General features: G+C 42.0%; 1 protein-coding gene across 1 annotated transcript in view; it reads left to right on the forward strand.

Annotated features, from left to right (window-relative positions):
- Nucleotides 1-26,206, forward strand: part of MRPL2 (mitochondrial ribosomal protein L2) — a 443,294-nt gene that overhangs the window by 351,171 nt on the left and 65,917 nt on the right. Inside the window, exon 5 of the mRNA XM_044087913.1 lies at nucleotides 22,744-22,854. Coding sequence (XP_043943848.1) covers nucleotides 22,744-22,854 — 111 coding nt within the window. The remainder of the gene's footprint in view (nucleotides 1-22,743; nucleotides 22,855-26,206) is intronic.

Below are 26,206 nucleotides of genomic sequence, written 5' to 3' on the forward strand. Positions count from 1 at the left end.
ATACAATGATGCTTTCTATAAGGTCTTTAAATATAAATGGTATTGAATATAAATACAAAAAAAGAAAGAATAGTGAATTGTGTTAAAAAATGTAGAGTGCAAATAGCTATGTTACAGGAGACACATTTGGAAAGAACTGAACATGTGAATTTGATAAAGAAAGGTTTTCAGGATGGTTATTCAGAGAAATATCTAGGACAAAGAAAAAGAGGAATACTTATATTAATTGCAAGAGGAGGTCCAATGGTGATAGAAGAGGATAAAAATAATAATGGTGGATTTTTAGTACTAAGGGGCTACTGGCAAGGAAAGGAAGTGGATTACACTTGTATTTATATACCACCTAAAACTGCTATAATGGATCTTAAGAAAATTCTGGGAGAAATAATTAGTTTTCAGCAAGGAATATTACTTATAGGTGGGGAATGGAATTTGATTTGCATCAGTAAAGATGTGTCTGGGGGCCCAGAAGAGAAAGTATAACAAAGGAGGGGAGATTTTTGACAAAAGTTTTGAAAATATTTGGCCTGGAAGATGTGATTTCAGTAATAGGAGTTCGAAGTGAATTTACATATTCCCCAAGATATAAAAACTGGGCTAGGCTAGACAGAATTTACATTTCACAGGAGCATGTGCATTTAATTGAAGTTCTTGATATGCACCCAATAACTATTTCAGATCATGCGCCAATAATAACTAAAATAAAAACACAGGGTAATGAAATAAAAATGGGACACTGGCTCTTTCCCACCTATCTGGAAGATAGTGGATATTATTCAGGAGCTATTAAATATGGTATTTACTTCTGAAAATATAGCTAGGAAGTTGGGTAAAATTAAGGTGGAGTTTAAACATAAGGTGGAAATAAAAGAAAGGAAGCTATGGTTTAAGAAGTAACAAGAATTATTTAGAGGGACTGACAAATGTTAAAGTATTGCAGAATTGGGAGAATCTCACAAAACAAGAAGAGGATCAACTGCAGAATGCTAAGCAGAAAATAAGGGATTTCCTTGATAACATACAAGAGTTTAGAAAGGTTGCTGTTAAGCAACTGTTTTTTGATAACAGCACCAGACCACAAAGACATTTAGCACAACAACTCAGGCAAGAGAAAGTACAAAGAGCTGTCACCTAACTTACGGAGCCTGTAACATGGAGGGTAACTAGATCCTGTAGAGGTACTATAAATATTTTGGAAATTCTATGAAAATCTGTATAAAGCAGAGAAATATGGAAATCAAGAAAATATATAAATGGAAAGGTTTATGGAAGAATTAAATATGCCAAGGTTAGAGGTAGATGAGGCTTAATTACTAATGGTTAGGATAGAAGGAAAGTAGATAAAAGTTGTGATATGCAACCAATCTACACGAAAGTCCCCAGGAATAGATGATATTCCTGTGGAAGTTTGGAAGCTAGGAGGCAAAAGAAACTGATAAAGATCTAGAAGGTTTTGTTTAACAGTATTTTATAAGGAGAAGTACCAACATCTTGGAAGAAAGTGGCGGCAGCTGTAATACCTACAGAGGGTAAAAATCCATCGGATCCAGCTTCATAGAGCCCCATTTCATACTAAAACATGATTATAAAGTGTTCATATATATAATGGCTAAAGGAATGGCAAAAGTAATGACAAAATTGATAGATATGGATCATTGTGGTTTTGTGGAGGGGTGACAAATGTTTGACAACATTAACAAAACATTGATCCAGAGGGAAGCAGAATGTAAGAAAATACCATTGTTGGTGGTGGGTTTTGATGCAGAGAAAGCATTTGACAGAGTAAGCTGAGGCTTTGAGCAGGGCAACGGAAGCATTTGTATTTCCTGAAAAAAATATAAGGTCGATTAGGCTATATGAGGAATCTAAGACAAAAATTAAAGTGGATGGGTTCCTCTGATAACATCTGCTTGAGCAGAAGAACCAGGCAGGGGTGTCCTCTTTCCCCTTTGTTATTTGCATTATATTTAGAAGCACTGGCAAAGAAAATAAGGGGCTCAGAAATTCAATGATTTAATTGATAATGATAGTCAGGAAAAGCTGGATGTATTTGCAGATGATATTATTTCATACCTGACAAAACCAGGAGGAGACATTACAGTAATGTTCTTCGTGTTTCACTGTTGCAGTCATTACATTTGGGGAATCCTGCTGGCAGGTTGCCCTCAGTCGGCCTGAATTCCAAAGTCTTGGGTCCTGCGGTGGTTGATGTCACCCCTTCACTGATGTCAGGTCATCAGGGGTATAAAAGATGCAGCCGACGCCATTTTCCTTCAACTTTCTTGCCGCGTGGTGCCCGAAGCAGAAGCAGTTCGCAAGTGCCGGTCGGCCGACTCCTGAGATTTTCTTGTTCGAGTTTCAGATCTGAAGTCTTCAATAAAGCTAAATACCCAATTGGGGAAACTTTTTTCTTGCTCCAGACCGATGTCAGAAAAAGTTAATAATTGTATTTCTTGTGGAAAGCAAATACCTCATATGGACTTTCGTTCTTACTGTATTCCTTGCCTAGGCCCTGATCACAACATTTCAGGTTGTCGGTTATGTGCTAGATTTAACCAACGCACTATTAAGCATCGGTATGATTTTGCATTAAATTATTTTGGATGCAGGTTTAATTATCCAGAAATGTCATCGGATAGCCATCCGACTACTGGAGTTCACAAAAAACGCAAAGAAAAGGAGAGAGATAAAAAACCAAGGCCCAAAACCGACGACAAAGCTTCTCCTAAGCCAGTCGCCAGTTCTCAGTGAGGCGCTTTCGCAGCCCCTGACGCCTGCTACTTTAGAGTCGCAGGCCTCTACCGACTCCCACATGGAGTCGGCTATGCCGCTGGAAACTCAAGGTATTAGAAACTCGGACACTGTTCCCTCAGATGGGTCCAGAGCCGCTGATCAGGCACCGGCTTGTGAGGGTGTATTCAGACCTAAACATCTTTATATTAGATTCATATGCTCAAATATCAGCAACATGTCATGGCATTGCTTAAACAGAAAATGTTGTTAAACTCTGAATGTGCAGAAAACAAGGAAATGCAGGATTTATTGCATGCAGCTGAACAAGTTGGAAAGCATACTTTGCAATGTGGTTTTGATTCTTTGGAGGCCTCCTGCAGGGCCGCAGTTACAGGTTCTGTAATTAGGAGGCATGCTTAGTTAAAGGAACAAAATCTGCCTGATCATGTCAAAGTTAAATTATTAGATTCACCTTTACAGCATGATACTTTGTTTAGTGTTAAGGCAGACGAGGTGTTAAAGAAAATGGAGGACAAAGCTAAATCTATGCAAACTGTCAAAGATTTTTTACAAGTACAGCCACCTAGGTTTAGTAGACACTGGCCTACAAAGAATTGATCTGTTCCTGTGTCAGACAGACCTCAAAGGGGCAGATCCAGATGCCAGGTTCATACAGATGAAAGCAATAGGGTGCTTCTACCTCCAAAGTTGGAGAAGACAGATCACAACCATACAGGAAACATACCCAATGACTTCCCCCTGCCTGCACCAAGCACTTATCTCCTGGCAGCACCCTTAGGGGGAAAAATAGCACTTTTTTCTCAAAATTGGCACATTATAACCCAGGACAAGTGGGTTCTAAGCATAGTGTCACAAGGCTACAAGTTCCACTTCCACACCCTGCCAAAGGCAAATGGTTGGCCATATCTGCCAAAAAATCAATGGACAGAGGCACAAAAACAAGTCTCATCCCTCATGGATATGGGGGGGGGGGCATTCAACAAGTACCAGAGCAAGAGCAGGGACAAGGATTTTACTCAAGACTGTTCTTGGTACCCAGAAAGGACAAGACCTGGAGACCAATACTGGACCTATCTATTCTAAACACATTCCTGGATATACCAAAATTAAAAATGTTGACTTTGCAGCAGCTTGTGCCCATGCTGGGCAAGAAGGCTTGGCTTGTGACTTTAGACCTAAAAGAGGCATACCTGCATGTCCCAATCAGACAGTCATACCTCAGATTCAAGGCTGGCTCAATGCATTACCAATTCTGTGCACTGCCCTTTGACTTATCTACTGCGCCCAGGGTCTTTACAAAGTGCGTAACACCAGTAATTGCATTCAGCAGACAAAGAGGAATACAAATATATCCTTACTTGGACGACTGCCTAATTCAAGCAGAGAACAAGGACATTCTTCTGCATCTGGCATTTGTTAAAAGACTTCTAACATGCCTAGGGTACACAGTCAACGAAAAGAAATCAAAACTAGTACCCTCTCAAGAGATAATATTCCTGGGTGCAAGCTTAAATACAATTGCCCAGATGGCTTATCTCACGCCAGACAAACAAAGGCAACTGACTACCTATTTCAAAATATTGGCAACAAAGGCCCAGTTATCTGCAAGAACAATTCTGCAGGCTTTGGGCTTCATGGCATCCTGAATCCTACTAATTCCATATGCAAGACTGCATATGAAAAAACTTCAATGGTACCTAAAAAGTGTTTGGACTCAACATTGCCACAGCCTGGAAACAATGATTACTCTCATTCTCTGCCTACAACAGGAGTTTCGATGGGGGGCGAAGGCTTGTCACCAGAACAAGGGACAGCCATTCACATTACCCCCAGCCAGGCAGAACCCAACAACAGATGCATCAGATTATGCCTGGGGGGCCCACATGGCAGGAAGATGCATTCAGGGCACATGGTCCTCAAACCAAATGCATCTACATATCAATCAAAAAGAGATGCTAGCTGTTCAAAATGCCCTGACAGCCTTCAAGGACCTACTTTATCCGGTCCAACTACTGACAAAGACAGACAATACCACTGTCATGTGGTATATAAGCAAGCAGGGGGGGGCACACATTTTTACCTCCTTTGCAGACTAGCCATAGCTTTGTGGAACACAGCATTGACTTACCAAGTACATCTGCAGGCACAATTCCTGCCAGAAAAGGAAAATACTCTGGCAGACAAACTAAGCAGAAACTTCATGGATCCCCGCGAGTGGCAGCTGGATCCACAAGTCTTCAGCATGATAACAAGGAAATGGGGATGCCCGGACATAAATCTATTTGCCTCCCCTCACAACTACCAACTAAAAAGATTCTGCACAAGGACTTATCACAGACAAGCATGGAAAGTGGACGCTTTATCTTTCAGCTGGAAAAACCTATCCTCCCCAAGGTACTCCTAAAGGTCAGACAGGAGAGGCCAAAGATGATACTGATTGCCCCAGACTGGCCCCGCCAGTACTGGTATCCTATCCTAAGGAACGTGTCTCAATGCCCAGCTTGGACCTTACCACAAATACCTCATCTACTGTCCCAACAAAACAGTCAGACCCTGCACAGCCAACTCAGGACTTTAAACCTGGCAGCATGGCGGATAATGTAGTCATACAAAACACACCTCTCAGTAAAGCTGTGATGGATGTCATTTTGGAAGCCAGAAGGCCTAGTACTAGAAAATCTTATGCTGGAAAATGGAAGAGATTATGTGCTTGGAACCAGGCACAAGGAACTGATACAGCTGTGCCAAATATTCCACAGATTTTGCAATACTTAACTGAGATGCTGGACAAAGGCCTATCTTTTTCATCAATTAAAATTTATGCCTCTGCCATTTCGGCTCATTACAATACAGAGCACCAATCTTTTCTCATCCTTTATTAAGGCAGTACCTCAGAGGAGCCAAAAATTTAAGGCCTCCAAGGAGATCGCCAATACCTGCATGGGACCTCAACTATGTCTTGAAAAAACTCACCCTACCTCCTTTTGAGCCAGCTGCTACTCCTGATATTAAGTTTTTATCTTGGAAAACAGCTCTGCTCCTAGCAATAACTTCTGCAAGACGAGTTTCAGAGCTACAGGCACTTATGGCTGTGGAACCCTTTGTCATTTTTTATCCAGACAGGGTCTCTCTGAGGACAAACCCAACATTTATGCCTAAGGTGGTGTCCAGTGTGGCTCTTAACCAAACTATTCATTTGCCAAATTTTTATTCAAATCCACAGAACAAGGGGGAGAGAATTCTGCATTCTTTGGACGTACACAGACAGCTTAGATTCTATTTGGACAGAACCAAAGTTTTCAGGAAGACAGAGCAATTACTAGTGGCATATGCTGCAGGATCACAAGGAAAGGCTATCTCAAAACAGACTATTTCAAACTGGATAGGCCACTGCATTCGTTTCTGCTATTTACAGCATGGCAAGCCAGTGCCTAAGTGTATTAGGCCACATTCAACCAGAGCTGCAGCCACTTCAGCAGCCTTTGTCAGGGGAGTACCAACCAAAGACATTTTAGAGGCTGCTACTTGGAGTTCAGTGCACACCTTTACAAAGCATTATCATCTGCCACTCTACTCTAAATCCAGGGCAGGCTTTGCCACTGCAGTTCTGCAGGGCCTCATAGCCGCACCTAATGCTGTTCAGCTCCAGCCTCCCAACCATAGCTTTGGGACTCTACCCAAATGTAATGACTGCAACAGTGAAACACGAAGAATGTAGTACAATTGTGTACACTTACCATAAATGTAGATGTTTGAGTGTATTCACTGTTGCAGTCCAGGTTACCCATAGGGGGCACCTGACATCTGGGGCAAGACAAACTAAAGAAAATGGTGTCTTCTGCATCTTTTATACCCCTTACGACCTGACGTCAGGGAAGGGGCGACAGCAACAGACATAGGACCCAAGACTTTGGAATTCAGGCCGACTGAGGGCAACCTGCCAGCAGGATTACCCAAATGTAATGACTGCAACAGTGAATACACTTGAACATCTACATTTATGGTAAGTGTACACAACTGTACTTTGTGGAACATTTTGAGACAGTTTCATATCTTTTCGGGATACAAAATCAGTGAAGTTAAAACAAAGGCAGTAGCAGTAAATTATGTACCCACATATGAATTTGTTCATCAATATACATAGTTATGTAGACATGATAAAATGAAGTACTTAGGAGTATGGATTAAAATGATTCTAGTGTGGCAGCTAAGGCTATATGGAAAGAGACTAAACAAAAAATACAAAAACTGAGAAAATGGAAGCTTTCCTATATGGATAGTAAGATACAAACAGGTAAAAATGTTTGTAGTTCCATTAGTCTTATACACAGATCTGAAATATTTTTTATCAACCAGAGGAGTAGTTGTGGATAGCAATTAATAAAGAGATGAAGGACTTTATCTGGAAGGGGAAGACTACAAAAGTCAAGTGGGATAAGCTGATTCTTCCAGTAGAACAAGGTGGATTGAGATTAGCCGATTTGAAGGGGTATTTCAGAGCTACACACTTAAGGCTCCTATACATAGCACAAGCAGAAAACTATAATTTAAAATGGAAAGGGATGATGATGAAACAGGGAGAAGCTTGAGAAACTAGGATAGACTGGCGTTTTGGATGCAGGCCTTTAAGGAGAATAACAGTAATCATATAGAATATTATATTCGTAAAGTAGCAGATGGTATCTTAAGAAGTAAACCAAATCGGGATGGAGAAAGGAGGTTCTGCCGATAGGGATGACTGCAATTAGGGATGTAGACAATAGGCAAGAGGGGGCTAGAATTAATTTTGGAAAACTGGCAAAGGAACCAAGATTTGGGGAGCAAATAATTAGAGGGGGAAAGATGACAGAATGGGAAGACACCGAGAATGTATTTGGACTGCAGGTTAGAGATTGCCTTCCCTATTAGGGATTGATATCAGAGTATAGGCAGAGACAAAGAAATGGGGGGGGGGGGTCCTAAACGAAAGACCAGCACTGGTAGAGTTTTTAGTAGAATCTAGAGCAGAAGCTGCCATTAAAAAAGGAATAATTAGTAGGCATATAAAGTGTTGCATGATAACTATAAGACTCAATCAGAGGAGGTTAGGAAGGATTGAGAAGAGAGAGTGGATAAGTAATTGACAAAGAAACAATGAGAGGATATGTGTGTGTTTCCCAAATATGCAACAGAATCTGGAAGATTTAGGATTTTTGCTTGGAAATGTTTGCATAGGCATTAAAACAGAAACAAAACAAGTTTCAAAGGACAAAACCACAAGATCATCCTAAGATTAAGCTCTTTCGTTCTTTAATATTTTCACCATAGAACTTCCTCAGAATCTTTTTACAAAATGTTTCCATACCATTTAAATACTCTCCAGGCTTTTGCGTCAAAAAGCACACACAACCAATCAACTACTATTCAAAGCACATGCATCCAGTGAAATACAATATTTAAATTAGTTTCAAAAATCTCAAAAAAGAAACCTTTCCTGGTATTCAGGACCAATCATTATACACTAAAAACAAGCCAATCATAGATCTTAATGGCTTTTTTAAACCAATTGTAGATCTTGATTGAATGGGAAACTGTTTGGGAACATCAGTTTTTGACTGTGGATTTTAACACTGTTTTTTTGATTGGTAGAAAAAGGCAATCAAGAGATTTTTGAAAGTGATGATGCTGTCCTTGTACTGCAGGCCATTTAGGATGCCCTCCCCAGCAGGGTAATTTTGATACAGACGGATAATATACCTGTTGTCTGGGATCTCAACAAGCGGGGGGAACACGTATTTTTCCTCTTTGTCGAGAGGCCATAAGGGTTTGACAATGGGCAATCTCATCTTACTGTTTTTTGATTGCAACGCATATCCCAGGAACTCCAGCATTCTGGCCAACAGCTTGATCAGGAATATTCTTCTTCCTCACAAGTGGTCTCTGAATCTGAAATTTGTAGCTCAGATCTTCTGACGCTGGGGCACTCCATGTTTCAACATCTTTGCTTCTCCCTCCAACACCAAGTGCAGCAACTATTAGCCATAGTGCCTTCTCAGGGGCAGTCACCCAGCGACACTCTTCTGTATGCTTGGCCCCCATGTCCCCTGTACATTTATCCCCCAATTCCTATGATTGTCAAGTTTCTTCCGAAGGCAGCTCATTGCAGAACAACAGCTACATATACTGGCCTTGTCAAGTAGTGTTCCCCTTTTTGTGGCTTCTGCGGTACCTTCCTTGGGATGTCCTTCAAGGATGCATCTGCAGTCCTAACAAATGGGTTGTCCTGGCCTCAGGCAGCCCTTCGGTCGGCCGGATTCCAAAGTCTGGGTCTGGCCTCGGCTGGTGTCGCACTTCACCCGACGTCATAGCTGCAGTTCTTCGGGTATAAAGGCATCAGCCGACGCCATTTTCTCCAGTCTTTCTTGCTGCGTGGCGCCCGAAGCAGAAGCTGTTCGCAAGTGCCGGTCGGTCAGATCCAGAGATTACTTCTACCAAAGACTTCTAAAAAGCTAAGTACCCCGTTGGGGACTCTTTCTTGCCTCAGCCGATGTCAGAAAAAGTGAATAACTGTTTAACTTGTGGGAAACAAATACCTCATAAAGACTTCCACTCGTACTGCCTACCTTGTTTAGGCCCAGACCACGACGTAGCAGCTTGTTTAGCCTGTGCTTCCTTCAACCGACGGACGCTTAGACGTCGGTCGGAGTTTGCAGAGGAGTTTTTCGGCTCCGCTTTTGCTTATATCATGCTGTCGGAGACTCCGACTTCTCATTTAGCTAAAAAACGTAAGGAAAAGGACCGACACTCGCGGTCCGCGGTTTCGGCCGAAACCGGTTAAGCCAACAGCGAGTGTCTCGGTTTCGGCTGAAACCGAGTCTGCGGTTCTTCCTTCGGCCGAAAGCATGCCTCCTACTACCGAGGCCTCTTCCAGCCTGGCTGAATCTGCTACTGAAATACCATCTGCTCTCACAATTTCTCAGGATTTATCAGATACTATTCCCCTAGATGTATCTACTCCTGCACGTGGAGCTGCTAGGCCCCCTGCATCCATGTCAATTAAGGCCTTTGCCAGGGCTAAAGCAGCTAAATCTTCCAAGGCCGTGCCTACTAAAGCCCCCTCTCACAGGCCTAGCTCTAGTACTCAAATGCTTAGTCTAGCAGAGGATCTCATTTCTTTGATCAGGGGATCCCAGTCTCATTCTGATAGGGCCTCTCAGCCCCCTCCAGAGAAGAGGCCTAGAGCAGAACCCCCTGAGCCAGTTTCTTCTGATTACTCCTCAGATGAATCAGAAAATACTAACCCTCCTGAGGGCCCTTACTCTCCATATGAGGACTCTGATGCAGAAGATTCCATTCCTTCTGCCTCTCCTCCTGAGGAATTTTCTTTTGGGGAAACCTTGCATGCTATGAGGGAACAATTTCAATGGCAGGGTCAGGATTTCTCAGACTCTAGGAAAAGGCTTAGGACTTGTTTGCATTTGCCACAGCATAGGCCTTTAGCCATTCATCCAGTACTTACAGTTGTGGATGATGCATTTAATGATGCTTGTACTGCTCCTGATTCACTCCCTCCGGCCCCTGCTAAGCCCGACAGATACTGCAGGGTTCCGGGCACACATAATCACTTGTATAAGGCTCCTTTTGCAGATCCTGAAACAATTTCTCAGGGCCCCAAGGCTATAGCAACTACCTCTGCCAAAAACCCACTCCCCTCTGAAAGGGAATCTAGGGCCTTGGAGAGATGGGGTAAAAAAGTTTATACTTCTGCTACTCTTTCGGCTAGGGCCTTAAACTGTCAATTGCACATGATTCAGTATCAGGAATTTATGTTAGATCAGTTATCTAAAAAGCTGTCCTCACCTGAACCTTTAGACAGAAAGTCTCTGCAGGATATGGTACATAACATACAGCAGGTCAGTAATCATTCCTTAAAATGCGGCTATGATGCACTGGAGGCCTCCTTTAGATCAGCTATGACTGGTACAGTGATCAGAAGGCATGCATGGTTAAAAGAGCAGTCCTTACCAGACCATGTAAAAACAAAGCTCCTAGATGTTCCCATGGATAAACACAATTTGTTTGGCTCTCCCGCACAGCAAGTGCTGAAGAATGTGGAAGAGAAAGCAAAATCTGTCCAGACAGTCAAGGATTTCTTACAGGTCCAGCCTCCAAGGTTTAGTAGGAACTGGCCTTCCAAGACTTGGTCCTTTCCAGACACCAACAGAGCACAGAGAGGCAGGAATAGGCGCACAAGAGGCAGAGGTCAATACAGAGGTGCCTACAGAGGATGTCAGTGGCAGCCTAACAACCAGCGAAATACTGCTGCAGATCCAGCCACTACCACTTCCACAGGACAATCACAGTGACTTGGCTCTGAAGCCACCTACCAGGGAACAACTAGAAGCACCCTTAGGTGGAAAGTTAGCCTTATTTTCAGTAAACTGGCACTGCATTACAGGAGACAAATGGATTTTACAGACAATAGACAAAGGTTACAGGTTTCACTTCCATACTCTACCAAGGAAGAGAGGAATGCCAAACCTACCTCCAAATCAAATGACAAACGCTCTAGAACAAATAGGCAACTTAAAAAGGATGAGAGCTATAGAAAAGGTACCACCTATGGAACAAGGGCAAGGATTTTACTCCAGACTTTTCCTGGTGCCAAGGAAGGAAAATCAATGGAGACCTATTCTAGACCTATCCGCACTGAACACATTCCTAATTGTCCCAAAATTCAAAATGCTGACTCTACAGCAGCTTCTTCCCATGCTGGGCAAGGAGTCTTGGCTGGTAACTCTAGATCTCAAGGAGGCATACCTGCACGTCCCCATACGACCAATTTGAAGAAGATACCTCAGATTTCTTGCAGGATCAGAGCATTATCAATTCTCAGCATTGCCTTTTGGCTTATCTACTGCGCCCAGAGTATTCACAAAATGCCTGGCATCAGTAATTGCTCATTGCAGGCTTCAGGGAATTCAAATTTACCCTTACCTGGACGACTGCCTGTTACAAGCGGACAACAAAAACAAATTAACAAAAGACTTGAAAAGGGTCATTCATCTACTGCAAGCCTTGGGATACACAGTCAATATAAAAAAGTCAAGGCTGTTGCCATCCCAAAGGATAACTTTCTTGGGTGCAGAACTGGACACATCAAATCAAATGGCATCCCACACAGCAGAAAAGCAAAAGCACCTTCCACTCTACTTCATGTCATTAACAACGCAGAACAAGCTTACAGCAAGGAAAGTCCTGCAAGCCCTGGGTTACATGGCATCCTGCATAATATTGATCCCACATACCAGACTGCATATGAGGAAGTTGCAATGGTACCTCAGGAATTTATGGTCTCAGCACAAGCACAGCCTAGAAACCCAAATTCCAATAATTTCTTGCCTGAAACAAGAATTCCGATGGTGGGCTCAGGCCTGTCAATTGAACAAAGGGCTGCCCTTCCACAGCCCGCAACCAAGCCAGACTATTACCACAGACGCCTCAGACCTCGGTTGGGGGGCACACATGCTGGACAAGTGCATACAAGGCTTATGGACTCAAGACCAGCTAAACTTACACATAAACCAAAAAGAGATGCTGGCAGTAAAACTGGCAATTCAGGCATTCAGACCGTTTCTCCATCAGGGACATTTATTGATGAGGACGGACAACACCACAGTGATGTGGTATATCAACAAACAGGGGGGCACACACTCATATCCTCTATGCCGGATGGCAATGGATCTCTGGAATGTGGCCCTAAGCCTCAACATACAGCTCAAGGCAATATTTGTGCCAGGAAAAGAAAACATACTAGCAGACATCTTAAGCAGGACTACCACGGATGCCCACGAATGGATGCTGCACCCAGACATCTTCAAATCCATCACAAGGAAATGGGGGCTACCAGAAATAGACTTATTCGCATCCCCACACAATCACCAATTGAAAAAATTCTGCACAAGGACTTACCACCCACTTGCTTGGAAGGTGGACTCCCTTTCTTTCAGTTGGGAAAACCTGACAGCATATGCATTCCCACCTCTTCCTTTGATGCACAGGGTGCTATTGAAGATCAAAGAAGACCAAGGATCATCCTGATAGCTCCAGACTGGCCGAGGCAGCACTGGTACCCACTACTGAGGAGTATGTCTCGGGAACTCCCATGGCCTCTACCTCTGGTTCCTTTACTGCTAACACAAAACAACTTCAAAACCCTGCATCCGAACCTGAAAACACTGCAGCTAGCTGCTTGGAGCATTGCATAAGACAAAATAACCCAGATTTATCTCAAAGGGTTAAAGACATTATCTTGGAAGCTCGCAGACCTTCAACAAGAAAAACTTACTCAGCAAAATGGAAAAGATTTCTCTTTTGGAGTGCAGCAAAAGGGCAAAATGTAGCACTGGTAAACATAGCTAACATCCTGGAGTATTTAGCAGAGCTTTTTCACAATGGCCTGTCTTACTCTTCCATAAAGATTCATGCGTCAGCTATTTCAGCAGAATATAACATGGATCCTCCAGTATTCTCTCATCCTCTACTCAGGCAGTTTCTAAGAGGAATCAAAAATGTAAAACCACCAAGGAAGCCACCATTGCCTACATGGGACTTGAACTTTGTGCTAGAAAAGTTGACACTTCCCCCTTTTGAACCAGCAGCAACAGCAGAATTACAGTACTTATCATGGAAAACAGCTTTCCTGCTTGCAATCACTTCAGCAAGAAGGGTTTCTGAATTACAGGCATTAATGGCAGTACAACCCTTCCTTATCTTCCATCAGGATAGAGTGGCCATGAGAACTAATCCTACCTTTATGCCAAAGGTGGTCTCCAGGGTATCTTTAAACCAAGCAATCCACCTACCTACATTCTTCCCCAACCCACAGAACAGGGAGAAAGACTGCTGCATACCTTGGATGTGCATAGACAATTGCGCTACTACCTGGACAGAACCAAGAACAATAGAAAAACTGACCAGCTTCTGGTAGCATATGCCACAGGAATGGAAGGAAAAGCAATTTCAAAACAGACAATCTCAAAATGGATAGGAAATTGCATTAGATTTTGTTATTCTTATCATGGAAAGGCAACTCCAGAAAATATCAGACCTCACTCCACAAGGGCTACAGCCACAACTACAGCTTTTTTACGAGGAGTGGCTACAAAAGACATTTTAGAGGCTGCTACTTGGAGCTCCGTGCATACATTTGCCAAGCATTATAATCTACCCTTATACTCCAGATCCCGCGCAGGTTTTGCCACTGCTGTTTTGCAAGGGATCTTAGCTACACCATAATCTTGTTAGGACCTCCTCCCCCAGTTTGGCTATGGTATTCTACCCATTTGTTAGGACTGCAGATGCATCCTTGAAGGACATAGTACAGTTTTGTACCTACCATAAATGTAGATGTCCGAGAGGTATGCATCTGCAGTCAGGATTACCCACCCTCCTTCCCCTCTGTGGTACTCCTAGGGTATTTGCCCATCCTGGGGGAATCTATTATGGTGTATTTGTTTGTATATATGTATATACATGTTTATTTCTATTTGCTCTCTGTTGTTTGGAAACATTTGCATTTATCCAAATTTAGCCTTCCTAGAGGGCATCTGGCATCTGGGGCAAGAAACACTGAGGAAAATGGCGTCGGCTGATGCCTTTATACCCGAAGAACTGCAGCTATGACGTCGGGTGAAGTGCGACACCAGCCGAGGCCAGACCCAGACTTTGGAATCCGGCCGACCAAAGGGCTGCCTGAGGCCAGGACAACCCATTTGTTAGGACTGCAGATGCATACCTCTTGGACATCTACATTTATGGTAGGTACAAAACTGTACTTTTTGAATCCCTCTCCAGATCTCATTTCTCATGCAGCAGGTCTGGATTCTCACAATCTGCAGTCCCTAAAGTTTAACCGCATGGTTTCTCCAGTTCCGTTGATGGCCAGGAATCCCAAACTGTGTGATAGTGTTATGCTTATTTTGTCCTCTTCCCAAAAGCTATCCATTAGGGGAGAATATTCCAGTAAATGGAAATGTTTCACTGTATGGATGGAATTTCGAGGATTTGGTCCTTTTTCCACCCCCTTAGAGTCAGTTCTAGATTTTCTTGATGAATTGTTTAATTCAGGCTCTAGTTTTTTACAGTTAAGGTACAGCTAGCAGCCATTTCTCATGTTCATGTCAGCAGGGATAATGGTCCTCTGGCTGCTGTGTACATTTCAAAGGCATTTCTCAAAGGTGCATTTCTTTTGTGGCCCTCCCGCCCCCATTCTGGATCCGATCCCATCCTGGAATTTGCCTTTCATGTTACAAGTCCTTGCAGGCCCTCCTTTTGAACCTTCTCCTACTGCAGACCTAAAGTTATCTTGGAAAACGTTTCTGGTGGCCATTACCATGGCTGTGAGAGTTGCAGATCTACAAGCTCTAGATGCTTCTCCTTATCTGGTATTTCACAAAGATAGGATTTTGCTCTTCACCGATCCTTCTTTTCTGGTCAAAGTAGCCTCCAAGAGTAATTTGAATAGGTCTGTTCACCTTCCTTTATTTTTCCCTAATTTTTCAAACAAGAATGAATACTTGCTGCATTGCTTGTATGTGCATTTTCAGTTAAGATTTTATCTGAACAGGACAAAAACCTTTAGAAAATACTGCCCAGCTGTTTGTTTCCTTTTCAAAATCCAGATTGGGCAGACTTGTGGCAAAAGTGGTTGTCAGACAGTATGTCCTTTGTTTACACCTTAAAAGGCAAGGCTTTGCCTGGTAAACCAAAGGGTCACTCTACTAGACCTATGGCTACTTCTACAGTTTTCATTTCCAGAATGTCCTTGGATGAGGTCTGTGCAGCAGCTACACAGTGGGCCATAACACCTTTGTTTTTCATTATAAGCAGGACATTCAGTCGGTGTCCAGAGCTTGCATTGCCTCCACTGTGTTGTGGCGTAGCCTTCTTTAGATCCTCCCAGGGTTTTTACATTTCTGGGGACTCTGTGCCACAGTTTGAAGACAGAGAAAACAACAGATATGAAGATGATGTACTTACCATAATGATAGATTAATACTGTCTGTCTTTGTCTGGTTCAGCCTTCAGCAACCTCCAGCCCCTGCCTTTTTGGCGATTCTCCTTATCTAAGATGACTGAGTGGGGGGAGGTTGGGTTATTTTTTCCTTGATGTCCTTTGGCCTTCTCCTTTATGTGAGAAATGTGTTTTAGAACTGTATTAAGATGGGTCAAACTCAATCTGAGGTGTATGTTGGGGGGCAAGGGATTATGGGTAGGGGAGGTGGAGCCTGGCGAGCTGAAGTCTAGAGGATTTGGCTGGCACCAGATCTGATAACCCAATAGGCTGATCCAGACAGAGACAGACAACACAGATCTATCATTTGGTAAGTACTTAACTCTTGTGAAGAAAAAAATGATTTAAATAACCTAGTTTCTTGCACTGCACAGGTCACTACTTATTATTTGCAGTGTGTGTGTATGATTCCGTCAATACTACTTCCAGGGCTATGTCCACTGGTACTGTTTTAAGGAGGTTTGTTTGGCTACATTCTCAGAACCTCCCAGATGATTTAAAAATAAGATTTTAAATTCTCCCTTTGATCAAGATTTAGTGTTTCAATCCTCTGCTGCAGAGGTGCTCAAAAAGCGTCATAAAAGGGGCAAGCTGATTCAGGAAATCTCTAAAATTTTTTAGCTGTTCTTTTCCAAATTGTCCAAGGAATTTTCTTTCTCCCTATCCAGTTTTGACAAAACACAGAATAAACAGTCTCAAAAGAAGTCAGATAAACAGATGTTTAAGAAGAAGTGACAATGGGGGTTCCAAACCTCCCAAACCCAATGACAGTCCAACTAGTCTGAATGACTCTTCAAGAGACCATGTGATCCCTTCCCACCCTGGTCCATACTCTCATTCAGAAAGTCTGAATCTCCATTTTTCTGTTTGGCAAAAACTTGTTTCAGACACATGATTTGGAAAATCATTCAACAGGGTTACAGATGGCAGTGGGAGGAAATTCCTTCTTTCCAGGGGGGGGGTCATTCCTCTTCTTGCAGATCAGACTTTCTTATTTCCTCCTGTTTTTCATCGCATGCTGTCCCAAGGAGTGATAGAACCAGTACCTCTTTCTCAGGTGGGGAAGGGGTTTTTATTCAAGGATGTTCTCGCATGGAAACCAATTCTGGATCTTTCTTTCCTAAACATGTGTGTGATAGTGCCCAACTTCAAAATGATGCCACTTCACAACCCGTTAACTTTTCTTCCTCTTTCGCATTTCCTGATAACATTAGACTTAAAAGATGTTTATCATCACATCCTTATTCATACAGGCTTAAGGCGTTTCTTAAGGTTTTGTGTGTCTGGGTCACATTATCAGTTCTCCACCTTACCCTTTGACCTTTCCACTGCCCCAAGAGTGTTCACAAAGTGTCTAGCTCCAGTTTTAGCTCATTGCAGGCTACAGGCTATCCACATTTTTCCATATTTAGATGACATGCTTATCTTTGCAGAGTGTTTTTCAGAATGTCAGTAGTCTATCTCTAGGGTGAGAAATCTTTTGCACAAGCTGGGATTCCAGGAGGACATTCAAAAGATTTTCTTAACTCCTTCACACAGGATTGTGTTCCTGGGATATCTAGACACCTCAGTTTTCTTTTAAAGGAAAAAAAATTGATCTTTATCTAGATGTATTTCTAAGGTTTTCCACTCTGCCTTCGGACACTGCAAGGTAATACTTCAGAGATTTGGGTTTCATGGCATCTATGTTTCTCATGCTACCCCTAGCAAGACTCAGCATGAGAAAGATGCAGTAGTATTTCTGGTCCCAGCATCAAAACACTTTATCTTTTCAGATCCAAGTACTTGTGTTTGTCAGAAGAGAAATGATTTGGCAGAGACGACGGATATCCTTAAATCCAGATCTTCCCTTCTCCATCCATGCTCCAAAGCAGTCAGTCACCACAGATGCTTCAGGCTTTGCTTTAGGAGCAGTTTCATGAGGGATAAAAGTGAAGGGATTGTGGTATACCAAGGACAGATGCATGCACATAAATATCAAGGAGATACTTGCTCTGATCAAGGCACTTAACTTTCTGAGCCGTCTTTGGTCCACAGGACCTCTTCAAGTGATTATAGATAATACCATGGTCATGTGGAACATCAGCAAGCAAGGGGAAACCAGGTCATACCCCCTTTGCAGGTTAGCCATGTCAGCATGGGATATATCTTCACAGTACAATCTCACTCTATAGGCAGCCTGCATTCCTTCAGAACAAAATTGTGTGGCAGATGAGCTGAGCAGGACCAGGGCAGATTTTCATGAATGGATACTAGATCATGGGGTCTTTCAAGATTTGATCCATCTATGGGAATTCTTCAAGTAGACCTCTCTGCCTCATCTTAGAACAGTCAACTGGTAAAATCCTGTTCCAGGACTTCATGCAAGAAGGCCTGAAAGACAGATGCCTTTTCTTTTCTTTAGACAGAACTGTTTCTGTATGTCATTCCAGCCTTTCCACTTATATCCAGGGTACTTTTGAAGATTCAGAAGGAATCTCCCAAGATCATTGTGATGACTCGCTTTTGGAAATGGCCAGGGCAGTTACCACAAGCTTCCTGACAGAGTGGATCTTCTCACCTAAGAATAGGGGGTGTTTGATATACCCTGACATCAGTCAACGTCAGTTGATTGTCTGGATAATAGAGTCTTAATTCTCTGAGGGTGTGCAGCAGGTACTAATGCAGGCAAGAAAGCCTGTTACTAGAAAATCACATATTAGCAAGTTAAAAAGGTTTTCTAGTTGGTGCCAACAACATAATCAGCACCCATTAATTACCAGTTGTTCTCTAGTTTGCAGGATTTGTGAGAGTTACTATCCTATGGCTTTTTTTTATTCGTCTATTAAGGTTCATTTTGTTGGGCATTTCAGCATGTCCACCCATGGATCCTCCTCTTTCAAGGCAGTCTCGTGTCAAAATATTCTTGAAAGAGGTTTTGCTTAAGCGGCATCCAAGTAAACCAGTGGCCTTTCCTTGGGATCATAATTTTGTTTTAGAGAAGTTAATACGCGCTCCATTTGAACCAATTAATCTGGCTGACATGAGGTTCTTAACATGGAAAACAGTTTTACTGATTGCTCTAACCTCTGTTGGAAAGGTAGCCGAGTTGCAAACTGTTATGGAGAATCAGCCCTACCTCCTTTTGCATATGGACAGGGTTTCTATGAAAACCAATCCTTTTTTTATGGCTAAAGTGGTATCCAAGTTTACTTTAAGCCACACTATCTGTTTCCTTGTTTTGTTTCCTGAACCTAAAAATGAGGGAGGAAGAATACTCCATGCCTCAGGTGTCCGCAGACAGTTCAGGTACTGTCATGACAGAAAGATCTTGGGATCATTTGTCCATTTTTTTGTGAATGTGAGAAGAAGGGAGATCTTTCCAAATGGTTGTCTAAGGCTATTAAGTTTTGTTATACTCACTATGACAGATCTATTCTGGGCGAGGTCAAGGCCCACTCTACCACAGCCTTGGCTTCATCAATGGGTTTTTGGAAAGGGTTGGATTCTAGAATTATTCTAGAAGCTGCAAATTCATCCTCTGTACATACTTTTACAAAGCACTGCAAGCATAATTCCTTCTCTAGGTCTAGATCAAGTTTTGCTAGGACCATTCTCCAGGGGCTCTTGGACCCTTCTTCCTTTTCCCAAAAATAGTTAGGTATGGTAATCGACCCATATAGCTAAGGCTACTGCAGCAGTGATAAATATGAAGAACATAGTACAGTTGTGTAAGTTGAACTTACCATAACAGTAGATGCTATGATAAGAAGATATGTTCTTCCCTGGTGAGATCAGATCATTGGTCTGTCTCATTCTAAGCTTCTGTCCCACCCAACCCCCCAAGCCGGAACCAGGCTAAAAAACTTCTCAAAAGCTGATTGCAACGTCCTAAGGGAGGGTATCAGTAGCTTCACATCACTGTCCCCCTCAGAGGATGCAGACAGCTATGCTGAACAGTACACCAGTGCAGTATACAAGCACCTGTACAACTGAATGGACTCAGCCATACCCAACAGAACTAAAACCTGCTCCTCGTGGAAACACAAACCTGTCATATGGACATCCTTTATCAATAGGCTTTACAACAAAAGAAAGAAACTGTTGTCCAAGGGTAAAAAGGAACAAACTCCAAATTGGAAAAACTCCCTCCTCAGCCTTAACATGCAAATTAGATCACTAGTGAAAACCTCCAAAGCCAATTATGAATTGAAACTAGCCTTCAAAACAGAGGGAAACTACAAAGCCTTCTTTGGCTACTTCAGGAACCTCCATGGCCAAGCCCAGGTTGTTCCAAATTAGTACATAACAGTACCACTTAAACTTATCCTTTTGGCTTAGCCAACCTGCTAGCTGATAGGTTCAGTGCAAACTTTACCCCCCATCCCCCCAAAGGTCCATTCGACATCCCCGATGCTTGTCCCACACATCACATCTCCATAGATCAAGTGTTAAAGGCCCTATCCAAGGCAAATAACCATAGGACCTTATAGTATTCCAGGCTGCATTTTACACCATCTCCAGCAAGAACTATCTTTGCCATTAAGCACCCTATTTAACCATAGCCTAAGTACAGGCTTCATTCCAGCAGAGTGGAGAATTGCCATTGTCATCCACTTGCACAAAGGTGGTGCCAGTACTGACCTAGGAAACCTATTTGCCCCATTAGCTTGCCAAGTCTGATCTGTAAAGCCATGGAGCTTATTATTATGGATCTTATAAACAAGAACATAGGCAATCTCCAAGCACTTGACCCCACCCATTTCGGATTTGTTAGAGGCAGATCTTGCCTGTTGAACCTGGTTGACGTCTTACTGTCATCAAGACCCTGGATGAGGGGAAAGTCAGTACATACAGCTTACCTTGACTTGGCCAAAGCCTTTGACACAATCCCCTACTTAGGCATCATCGAAAAGGTAACTCAACTAGGCGTAAATCTCTATGTCGTCAGGTGGGTGGCCAACTAGTTTACCAATAGGACCCACACGGTCAAAAAAGACGCCACCACCTCTGACAGCAGACCTGTCACTAGTGGTGTTCCCCATCTGTCCTGAGACCCCTACTGTTTGGTATCTACTTCTCAGAGGTCCAGGCAAAGACAAAAGACCTGTGGCTGACCAGGTTTGCAGATGACTGTAAGTTGAGTGCTGTTATTGACTACCTAGATGATGTTAACATACTGCAAGAGGGTCACACAGCAACAGGTAATTAGTGCCAAAGTTATGGCCTTAAGTTAAACACAAAAAAGTATGATCATACCATTCGGCAAAAACATGGCCCTTACTGATCATCACATCAACTGCAACTCCCTTAGCACACAACCTGTGGTGAGATACCTGGGTATTCAGATTGACAACATCATCTAGTGGCAGTGGTCAGAGAAGCCTTTTACTTGGTTCATCTCATAAGTAAAGGGATTGCATCCAGAAAAAAAGGAGGTTATTAACTCTCTGTACTCCTGCCTCATTAGGCCTATAATTTAATATAATGCCCCGTTTGGTATGTACCTCTGCAAACACCTGCACCAACTGGAAAGGCCACAAAAATACTTCACAAAGAGAATCGATGGCCTCCAACACCAGTCCTATGCGGACAGGCTCAAATCACTATTACTCTACTCTGTATCGTACAGATTGCTCAGAGGTGATCTGTGTCTCGCCTCGCCTACAAGGCAATATAGGACCCTGCCCTACTAGAGATGCTCCATATCTGTAAGTCTAACTCTTCATACATTACCCACCTAAGAGGATGCCCTATCTCTGGAACAGACTTCCCAAACATGTCAAACAGAGTACATCGCTGACCCTCTTCAAGCGCAACCTTGATGAGTGGATGGGAAACCACAAATTTATCCCAGGGGTTCCACCTTTGTCCCTCACTGACAGGGGTGACAAGTGCTGACTGAGGTTTAATTTTTGAGGATAAACTCTTGGCTAGGCTTGTAAGGGCCAGGGCCATTAGCCTAATAACGTCCTATGATCCTATGTTCGAATGACCACAGCTACAGTAGCCATTTCCTCCATCCCCCCCTTTTTTGGTGTTTTTTTGTATGCCAGGGTGTGGACATTGATTTTTTTGTTATTTCTAGCATTTTCCTTTCACGGCTTAGCCTCCCTCTGTCAGCTGGTAGGAATTCTCTGAAGGTTTTTGCTCCCAAACTTGTATTTTAGTCGGTTCATCTTGAACTGCTTGACAGTTTGGGCAAGTGGAAGGTCTAGTGAAGCTTTGGAAGCTGGCAGAATAACCCATTTGGCTAAGGCTACTGCAGCAGTGATCATTCACACATCTACTGCCATGGTAAGTTCATCTTACACAACTGCAGTTTGCATTAGATGTTTAAATTTTAATTTTGTATTACATCATGTTGTTTTTATGATTACTGTGTTGTGCATCTTATCTTGTTGCATCTTAACTGCCCTGTCAGTAACCACAAACTCAAGTGTTGAGTTCTGAAGTGAAACATTGGTGATAAAGGCAGGTTTGGAATGCTAGCAGAATGCTCCTTTCAAGTGGATTTGGAATGCTAGCAGAATGCTCCTTTCAAGTGGATTTGGAATGCTAGCAGAATGCTCCTTTCAAGTGGATTTGCTTATTATTACAGCTGTATGGGAGCATGTTGCACCAGACGTATTAACCATCTTGTTTACTGTATTTGATTTATGCATTTTGCCCAGAAAATATTAGCTCATTTTCTTAACAGTGAGTTTCAGAATTACAGACACACTGTTGGAGATACATCTGCATTATGTCATAATATTTTTTAAATTCAAGGAATGTTTTTCTTTGGTGGGACAAGGGAAATAGAGCATCCTTTTTTCTGAAGTTCGTGAAAGCAAATATTCTCTGTGAAGGACTGGTTTACAGAACAAAATCTGCATTGATAAATTCAGTTAAAGTTCATTTTTAATTTAAAAGCATATATAATGTTGGTTGACTAAACATAGTTTGCTTTACAGTTTCAGCCAAAGAAGGAGATTCATATCCTCTTGGAGCTCTTCCTGTTGGAACACTTATAAACAGCTTGGAAATCGGTCCTGGAAAAGGAGCACAGTGTATCCGAGCTGCAGGTAAAACAACTTAATTTTTTTGTTTCTTGACTATGTCAATCCCACTAAGCACAAGTTTTAGCTTTTTTTTCTTATTATTCAATCACATGTTATGGCATTTTAATTTGTGTTTTTTTACATATCATATTTAATCTATCTGTGCTCATATAGTTTGCATTTTAGTTTATACATGTGTGTGTGTATATATATATATATGTATAGTCCACAAAAGCAAACAAGACATTCTGCCTAATAATGTATGCCAGGTTATTGTATAATTCTTTTTTTCTAGTACACACTAGTATACTAATTTTTCTATTCTAATTAAGATTTTTTTTTAACTTATGTTCTGTCTTGATCTAGTGCAGCTGAAGTCATAGATTGCCTAGCTGTTCCATTTAATTAGTCTTCTCCATGTTTTATAGGAATATTCACAGAATTCTTGCAGACACTTTTCTGTAAATTCTAGTTGTGCCTAACAAGTAGATGTAGTCTGGAATTGAAACAAAATAACATATTTTCAGTAATCTGTATAGAGCCCTGTAGGCCTTCTAACAAAGCAGAACATTTCTGTCACATTTAGAGAAGAAGACTTTTCCCTTTGGTAGCACCACTTGTTTTAATTGCAATTAGACTCGTACTCAAAACCTAGACGTTTACTAGCATCTTCATAAAATGTAATTTAAATTTGCTTCATCCATGCAGCAGTTTGTTCAGCAAGAAAAAAAAAATTGTCATTTTTGCCTTCATTTGTATAATTTAAGAAAATAATTTATTGGATTAGGAGTCATCAAATTGTTATGGTATTCAGATTTCCTTGTTCTCAGAGTCAGTAGTTTTCCTTTCTTGTTTGAATTGCATGCCTGTTTAAAGTGAGTTGCTGCTGTATATTATTTTGCAAAATAAGTATACAAACATCCTGCAAATGATTTTTCTACTTTTCTAAGCATTGTCTAGGTTCCCATCAGACTCTATAATTAAAGACTATATCCTTTATGGCCTAGATATTATCAGAGAGCCCTAATTTCTCGATGTGATAAGTTATAAATGGTCTTAACTTCCCACAGTGGACTACTCCTCTACTAGTTAGCCCATTTATTGTTTCCTTATACTGAGGGAAATCACAGCACACACAGGCGTGCACACACACGCATGAACGTCTGGGAATTGCTGGTTACATTTAAAACAGAACATTCCGACATTTCTGTTGCATATGACCTAGGCCCCAAGAAAGCTAATCTGGCAGTACTGTGGTGGTTTGAAGTCCCAGAAACATTGGTAGAATTAGTGCAGGCTATGTACAAGGGCCCAATGACTCAAGTATGAACAGTGTTCGGCCTCACAGAGGGGTTCCCAGTGGGAGGAGTGGGTGTACACCAGGGTTCAGCTCTGAGCCCACTGCTGTTCATACTGGTGATGGACTGCATTAGCAAAAGGTCCGAGGGGACAGATCAACAAAGTTGCTGTATGCAGACGATATGGCATTACAGGCAGACTCTGAGCTAGAGCATCAGCAAAGAATAGGAGAATGGAATGCAAAACTGAAGGCACATGGGATGAAACTAAGCACAGATAAGATGGTGGTAACGACAGCAAATTGGGGAAAATCAGAAGAAGCTGAGAACAGAGATAGAAGGGAAAATAGTGGAACAGGTAAACAACTTCAAGTATCTGGGAGGGGTTGTTGAGGAAATCTGAAAGAAGAGGTCAAAGCAAGAGTCAGAGGGGATGCAGCCAACTGGCATAGAGTGTCATGTGTAGTCTATGACAGAAAAATGCCAAAGATGCTGGAAAGTAAGGTGTACAAGACAGTGCTGCAACCAGTACTATTGTATGGTTCAGAAACCTAGGCAGTTAAGGCAGAACAGTTGAAGAAGCTAGAGGTGATGGAAATGAAGTGCCTGAGAAGGGTAGTAGGATCCACGCTGTGGGACAGATGAAAGAGCAGAAGCCAGAGTAGCTCCTATTACAGAAAAGATCAAAGAGAACAGTTTACAGTGTTTTGGACACACATGCAGAAAAGCAGAAGGCAATGTGGTGAGGAAGATTTGGGACAGACAGGAAGAAGTTAAGAGGAAGCAAGGACATCCAGCAAAAAGGTGGATGGATTGTGTGAAATAAGATCTACGACAGTTGGGCATGAGTGTTGAAGAAGGAAGGAGTGTGGCACTGAATCGAGAGAGTTGGTAACAGTTAACACAGTACCCCAACCCCGTGTAGAAAAAAATGGGAAAAAGGGGGCTGATGATGATTCTGACTTCTGTATTCTGATTTGTTGTCTGCTTTTCTTCTTGCTTGCTACAGAGAAAACTAAATGCTAAAAGGTGAAGAGAAAGTTGTCTAGCACTTAAAATAAGCATTAGGTGGCACTTAGAAACTAAACTATATGCAACAATTTTTACTAACAGATTTGATCATCTTGTCTGTGGCAGAGAAAATTCTGTTCTGTGTTGGAGTACCATGGTGTGTATGTCACAGTGTAGTCCATGAGACCTCCTCAGTTTTTTATTCTTACAGATTACCAAAGGTGGTAATCCCTCTTCAGTTTTTACTTTAGTGAGCTTTTTATTATATGATATCCAAACCTAAGCATGCAGAAATGCCAAGATTAACACAAAGGTTTATAGTAGTCTGATTTTTGTGAGAGAACTTGTTGTTTTGCCAGTATTATTCTTTTTCAAGATAGTTCATCTTAGATCCTTTCAAAGCAGCCATCCAGATTAAGAAGTTCACAGCGGAGACTTCCAAGGTAGCTGCACACTGATCTACCTACAGCTTAACTTCAGCTCTCTTATTGTGAAAACAGAAGTTGAGAAACTGCAGCCAGAGATACTGTCAACTTGAGTAAAATTCAGTTACTGACTAGCAAGTACACTGCCTGGATGCCTGCAAAGAAGAAACTAAGAAAGCCAGAAAAAAATCAACTGGAAAAGGTGAAGAGAAAACACTGACTGGGAAGAATCCTGCAGCTGTTTAGCAAAAAGCAGTTCAAGCCCCATCTTTGTTGCAAGACATGGCTTCCAGTAATCTAGAGGAAAAAATAAGTCAAATGTGCTCAGAGCTGATTAAAATAGATGAAAAAGTATTCAAATTACAGAAGGTTGGAAAAATAGAAGAAGCTTTAAACAGATGTTTAGATAAGCTGATAAAAAAAATGATGAAAAGGCTGGCTGAGACTGTTCAAGAAGAGATGTTTCAAAAAATGGTAGACTTGGAGGACAGAGCACGTAGGAAAAATCGGAGATTTTCTGCTGTGCCAGAGAAAGTTGAAGGAACAGACTGCAAGCAATTGGACTGGTATTCCACTGCAGGAAATGTTAATTGACAAGGCATGAGGTGTGTATGCCCAAAATATGGCCATGAGAAAGCAGCC

Source organism: Protopterus annectens, chromosome 1.part0, assembly GCF_019279795.1.
Source record: "Protopterus annectens isolate FY-2018-M chromosome 1.part0, PAN1.0, whole genome shotgun sequence".
Classification (NCBI taxonomy): Eukaryota; Metazoa; Chordata; order Ceratodontiformes; family Protopteridae; genus Protopterus; species Protopterus annectens.